The 6,809-nt window shown below is 43.6% G+C and overlaps 2 protein-coding genes across 17 annotated transcripts in view; one reads left to right on the top strand and one right to left on the bottom strand.

The window, feature by feature from the left end:
• SYNJ1 (synaptojanin 1) overlaps positions 1 to 5,208 on the bottom strand; it is a 60,457-nt gene extending 55,249 nt beyond the window's left edge. For 9 of the 16 annotated variants that reach the window (XM_048934098.1, XM_048934115.1, XM_048934099.1 and 6 more), the window contains exon 1: positions 3,842 to 3,987. In XM_048934098.1, coding sequence (XP_048790055.1) covers positions 3,842 to 3,965 — 124 coding nt within the window. In that variant the 5' untranslated portion in view covers positions 3,966 to 3,987. Of the gene's footprint in view, positions 1 to 3,841; positions 4,088 to 4,687; positions 4,708 to 4,815; positions 4,975 to 5,017 lie in introns of those variants that run through there. The other 7 variants (XM_048934104.1, XM_048934109.1, XM_048934108.1 and 4 more) reach the window with 7 other exon arrangements.
• Positions 4,781 to 5,323, top strand: LOC125696576 (atherin-like). The gene has a single exon (XM_048952405.1). The coding sequence runs from the start codon at positions 4,781 to 4,783 to the stop codon at positions 5,321 to 5,323; it is 543 nt and encodes a 180-aa protein (XP_048808362.1).
• The last annotated feature ends 1,486 nt before the right edge of the window (positions 5,324 to 6,809 follow it).

Consider the following 6,809-nt stretch of genomic DNA (forward strand, 5'->3'; position numbering starts at 1 on the left):
CCTATCTGGTACTTCTCCTCCCAGTGCAGTGCATCAGAGTGTTTGAAGTGGAATGTGAATGGGTGATAGTGCTGGGACACCCGCAGCAGGCGTAGGCTGTGACAGTTCTTCCATTATCTAGCTCTATGGAAAGCTCAGGGTGGGCACGGTGCCTCTTCCTGTTCACACCTGCTCTCTTCTCAGCTTTGCATGGGACCAAACTCCAAATATGCGCACAAAGCTGCAGTTCTCTGTGCTCAGGGCTCAGTATTTTCCCAAATGACAGAACATTCTCCTTTACCCATCACAAGCAACAGGAGTAAAAGCAGCTTCCCACTCCTTTTGCTGTGACTCACCAGAGAGGCACAGGGAAAGAGAACACTCTCCTGTTTAATCAATGAAATTTCTGCGGGTAAGGTACCTCATTGAAGACTCCTGTTTCAGAGAATAAATAGACCACCTATTTTACGTGCCAAATAATCAAAAAAATAGATCCTCCAGGTAAATGCTAAACAAAGAAACAGTCAAGCTGCTGACATTTAAAACCGAATGCTCTTACAAGGCCTTGAGAAGCAAGCTGGCAGGATCCTTTCAGACTTCAATATCCTGGGTTAACCTGCTACTAGGAGTGATCTGATCAAAGAGGTACTCAGTATTTTTATGTAAGGCAAGCAAAGTATTTCTCAGAGCTTTTGGTCGCACTAACACTGACTAATGCACATTACAAGCAGTGCACAGAGCACTTCCAGCACAGGCATGGCTTGGACTGCTTCCATTTTAAGACTGAATGATTATGCAACAATAACCCCTGTGAACAACCCCTTCTGCCCTCCTCCTTTCTTCTTGAATAACACATTCAGCACAAATACAACACACATTGAAAAGTCATGCAGCATATGAATTGTAGAGCACTGCATACAGAGGCCAAACAAAACTCCCTGAATTATCTTGCAATGCTTTGTTGAACATCGAGGGGATGAAAGTTAATACCCTTACCCTTCCCTCAGCAAAATGACAGATGGACTTCCACTAAGATGACATTTAAGGCATTGGAAAGCTTGCATTCCTTTCTCTCAGCCCAGTTCAAGTCCTAATTACTGCAATACTGTGCATGCATATTCCAAAAGATGAGGTTCACTGAGGTTCTCAGAACTGAGTCACATGAACCACTTTCGATTCTGAGTGCATTTCACTGGGTTGTACATATGTTATGCATTTTACAGCCAGGCAGCAGCTATTATCAGGCGTAAGGCTAAACAACTAATCTTCAGTATTTAATAAAACCTTTTGAAAAAAAGCCTAAGATCTGTACTGTCATTCTTTGTTGTCTGTAAAGATGTTACTACCATCAGCAAAACCAAAAGTTTTTAACAATTTGCATTCATGTTGTTCTGGATTTACGCACAAATGACCATTATTCTACCTGTTTACACGGATTTTTATAAAACATCTTGAAAACCTTCTCAGAATTTCTCATTAACATCGGCTGAGAAGGTAGATTTGTACCAACATGCAGAAATTTGTGAGGCTACAGAGTAGAAACTTCCAAGTGGTTTCTGTCCAAAACCAGTCAGAAGCTCTGAGATCAATAAAGAGATGGAGTAGTACTTAACAAACCTTAACCAAGTGCTGATAATTGTACTCCTCGAAACACATATGTAAAAAAGAAAAAAGTGAAACACCAGCAGAATAAAAGAAAATAGTCTTAAGTCTGCTATCAAATCAAGGTTATTTCAACCATTAAAAGAGCCATTCAGTAAAGAATTTAGGTGCACGGATTAAATGAATTAAAGCAAACTGCCACAGCTTAACACATTGGGAAAATAAGCCCACCTATCAGAGTAAGCAGTTCACGATCTTAAGTTACTGAAAACAGTATTTAGAGTAACTACTTACAACTAGGCATAAATATTTACTGTATTGCAAACTACCAATCAAAATACCAAGGACTACTCTTACAAAGTAGTAACACGCTATCACTAAGTACAGGACCCAAGAAGAGCTAGGCTTCTGAAATTCTTTTGGGTTTTAATTCCTGTTTAATTACAACCCGAAGCATAGGAGAGGGCAGAATTTCAACACAGATATAAATAGTGAATTTCTAGAGAAGACAGTCCACTCATCTACCTGCACTACATGGTTTAGTGGGAGCTATTGGTAATAGGTGAACAGTTGGACTGGATGATCTTTTAGGTCTTTTCCAACCTTGGTGATTCTATGATTCTATGATTATATCACAGCACAAGAGGCCTTTAACTCATTTGATTTTTTGAGCATAACTTCCACGAATATATTACTTTGAATACATTCCCCCTTAAGTACCTTAAACAAATGCATTAATTACTGAACATATACTAAAATAAAATCTTTCCATAAATCTTCACAACGTTCTTCCCATACTGTACTGATCTCACTAAGCATGTTCTCTAGTTTCATGCTAAGACACTTACTTCAAGACCAAACCACTCTACACAATACTTTTCAAATACTGCTGGCAAGATAACTTACATATATATAAGAAGAAACTGTATCAGTTAAAAACAATTCTCAAAATATGGGAAGAAAGCACTCATTGTTTTTGACCTGAATAATCATATGAGTTAATTTCCTTTGTAATGCCAACAGTACTAGCATGTCCCACTGCTAGAATGCTAGACAGATCATGGCAACTTGTCCAAAAGGCACATGAACTAAGGCACAGATTGAGACACAAGCTGGAGAGCACTAGCTCAGGCAGCCGGTTCAGCACAAACTATGCCCTGACTTCGAAGCACTTAACTTGCAGGACACAGGGACAGCCAGGTGCCTCATTAACAGACAACACCACAGCCCACAAACACATTAGGCATACAAACAATTGCAAATACCAAAGATAAGGGAACGTATCTCCAATCCCGCTTTGGAACTCCCACTTCTAAACTTCAGCCTTGCTGTAGGAGGGGACACGCTGCCAGCTCAGCCCACTCTACCCTCTCTGGACCAGAGCAGCCTATGGGGAGATAACCACCCACCTGTGAGCCCTGTAAGGCTGCAGGCAATGCATCACAACCTCCAGGCACCAGGGTTAACTCATCAAAAACCGATTCTTTCAAAAGAAGTATATCCACAGTACTCAAGCTTTCCATAAAAATAAAAAACAAGCCTAGGAACTCTTTGCAATCTGGTGCTCAGGCCTTTTTACTGAAGAATACAAACCAAAGTACATTTTTAGACCCTATCTACAGGCTTTGAGGATCTTTTCTGCACTTCTTGTTTCAGAGCCCCCTTTCAACTATGCCTTGAAAAAACAGAAGCACTCAATGCACTTATCACTGAAAGCATGTAAAAATGACCTTGCAGTGCACAACAACTTGCTCCAAACATTGACTGATGTTATTACGAGACAAACTAACACGCAAAGTATGGTGATAGGCTAAAAACAGGTGCAACATCAATTTAAAAATAAAAAAAGCCATGAAAGTCATAATACAAAGTGAGATAACAAACTAAGATGATGTACCATTTAAGAATACAGCACTTTGTAATAAAAACTGCACCACAGATTTTGCTTTTTAATGAGTCATTGTGTATTCAAAGGCAGACAATTGTTCAGAACCAAAGATAAGCAGACGCTGACAGTTATTGGAAGAATATTTTGTATACGTGACAATACATATTCATGATGAAATCTAATTAAATGTGTCAAATTCTTTCTCCAACAGATAAAGATATGAAACATTTCTTCCATTTAAATCACAAGAATCTCCATTAGCAAATAAAAACCAGAACTGCTGTTTCTTCTTTAGCTGTCATAAATAAAAACAAACAGCTTACGCAACGTTGCCAGCATTTTTACTGTAGTTATCAAAACATAACAACTTACAGAGGACAGCCACAGCTCCAGATTCAAACATGAGACATTCCTCTCTGTTTCTGGCTTCCACTATCACGCTGAACGGGAGCGGATCCAGCTTGTGATAGACACGATATCCTTTACTGAAAGCCATTTTGTCTTTATCGGTGGCAGTCCTGTCCAACACAAGATGATGTTAGTGAGAGCTTCCTGTGCTTCCAGGTACCTTCTGCTGAACAGGTCTGACTTCCATTCTTCCCTAAGAATTTTACAGATCTAACAAGAAAAAGAAAGAAAAAAAAGAGACGCTCACTCTTTCTACTTCATGAGACTTGTTTTACCTTATGATTCAAAGCAAATATATCTAAAGACAGGTTAAAGACAACATGCCCATGTAGCAAAAACGTAATCGCCCAGAGCAGCATAAAGGATTTATTTAAGATCTCCTCCAGAACAACCAGAATTTCTTTTGCAATACCTAAACCAGATTTCTTCTCAGTGAAGCTGAAGATGAGATTCTCCTTTAGTCACCACTAACGCATGAGAGCAGCAGCGACCTTCTGCTGAACACAGAAGGCCAGGAGCTTCAGTTTTACAACGCCTTATATTCATTCTGACCTTGTACAAGAGGACAGTATATTTCAAACAGTAAAGCTGCTAAGAGGCTTTGGAAGACCATACAGAAACGATAACCTACGCTTGATTTGGCTTTATAAATGAAAGAGGGGCTCTGGCTGGACTTAAGCCCTCCCTCGCAGCAGCTGACGATTAGAAAATCGCAGCACCGCACGAGACAGACCTCTGACAAGCCGTAAAGATAACACCTTTTTCCGAAGCGACGAAAAAAGCAATAACCGCAGTCCACCAGCGACTCACCCAAACGTTAGGGGCTGAAACCGAACAAACGCACAGTGCGGAGAGGAGCTGCCGGAAAGCCGCGAGCAGGCTCCCAACCCTTTCCCCAGCCCCATGCCGGTAACCTCAGAGCTGACAGCGGCACCGACCTTCTGTTCTTCTACTACGACACAGGCCGGTCCCGGCCGCCCCGCTCCCTTCCCAAGCAGCCGGCACAGGGCGAGCAGCCCCCGCCCCTCCACCTGCCCGGCGCCCGCGGCGCTAACAGAGCCTCCATCTTGTCTGGCGCCCGCGGCGCCTCCGCAGCTCGACACCCGCGACAGCGACAGCCGAGCAGACTCCTCCGCATACCGACAACCGCCCTCGGTGCCGCCGACCCGCCCCGCCGCCGACCCCGCGCCTCCTCACCGGCCGCGCCAGCTGCCGCCCGCTCCGCTCCCTGCCGCGGGAGCCGGCGGCAACCTCACTTCCGCTCCGGCCCCGCCGTCCCTTCCGCATTGCGCCTCCCGCCACCGGAAGTCGGGGAAAGGCGTGAGGCGGGGGCGCGGAGGCGACAGTTACGATCCCGCTGCCCTGGGGGCGGTGAGGGGGAGGGGGGTTCATGTCAGGGCGCGTACGGGGCCGTCGAGCGGGACCCGAGCCCTAATGGATAAATAATACCTCCCCCCCCCCTCACGCCATGAAGTTCTCTCTTCGCTCTCCCTTAGCATTCTCTTCTTTGAAAGCCGATCGGCTCCACTGCCGGCTCCTTATTTATTACAGCAGGCAGAAATGCCGCAGGGACAGGCTCCTGAATGGGATCGGGATGATGTGCGCGAAAGGTGCGATGTGGGCATGGCACGTGTCGCTGTGCAGTGAGACACGGCTCGAGCCAAGCCTGCTGCTTCATGACAGGCTTCAAAAGTTTCGCCTCCAGACCTTAAACATCGCTTTGGAAATTTCCATCCAGCGTGTAAGTGGAGGAGGAGTGCTGCCTCACAGGAGCTCTGCTGAGCTGTGCCGAGTTCTGTTAGAAGCTGCAAAGACTACAGAACAGATTCGGGAGCTTCGTCATAAAATAAAGAGAAGTGGAATTCACAAAGTCCCATTTAACTCACTTAATTTCCTTATAGGACAAGGTTACCCAACTAGTTGATCATGGGAAGCCAGTAGATGTAATACTTTAGCTTTCTGCAAAGCCCAGTATGCTCCTGGACAAAATGTCCAGCGTATGGCTAGGCAACAATATCACGTGATGGGTGAACACCTAGCTGATGGGCCAGGCTCAAAGGGTTATAATGAATGGGCTTCTGTCAGAATAGTGGCCAGTCACTGGCGGGATTTTACAGGGTTCCATTTGATGGCCGTTTCAATATTTTAATAAACAACTTGGATGTGTGTAGAAATTGAAGGTATACTGGTTACGTTTTTGGACAACACTGAGCTGGGAGGAGCTGTTGATTCCTGAAGGGTAGAGAGGCCTTACAGAGAATGCTTGTCAAATGGGAGGGCTGGGCAGTCAGTAGCTGCATAGAGTTGAACAGGAGCAAGTGCCAGAGGTAGTTGGCAAGGTATCACTTAAATCTTAAGGCAGAAAATAAGACAATACTCAAGAGCTTTGTTGAAATTTAGGCTATGAAAATATGGGTTTACATATGTATGAGGAATATCACAGTGAGTCTTGGAGATACATCTATGTATGAAAACATTTAAATATGCACATCAATCACAATAGTGGAGTCAATGGGACAGTCCACATGTATGAAAAAAAACTGTAAGTCATCACTTGGAGCAGGATTTAAATGGTAGACTCTTGGATTATTAAATATGTTTATCTCTGTTATATTTCTGTTCACCCATTTCTGAATATTTATGGCAAGATTTTTAATTTCATACAAAAATTAAGTACTCTTCAACAAGAAACAATACTTAATTCTGCGGATAAATCCAACCAATATTGCATGGCAAGGTATCAAAAATTTAGTTTGGAGTATGATATGCAAGGGAAGAACGCTCATCTCTGATCCATTCTATTGAGTTTCCCAGAAAACCTCAACCGCCCTTCTTGCAGCAATCATTTCTGAAGCCACCTCACAGTTCCCTTTTCTGAACACACCAGACTTTTGCAGGAATGTTTAATTTTCACTGAGGCAACTAACAAACT

This window comes from Lagopus muta, chromosome 1 (assembly GCF_023343835.1).
Source record: "Lagopus muta isolate bLagMut1 chromosome 1, bLagMut1 primary, whole genome shotgun sequence".
Lineage (NCBI taxonomy): Eukaryota > Metazoa > Chordata > Aves > Galliformes > Phasianidae > Lagopus > Lagopus muta.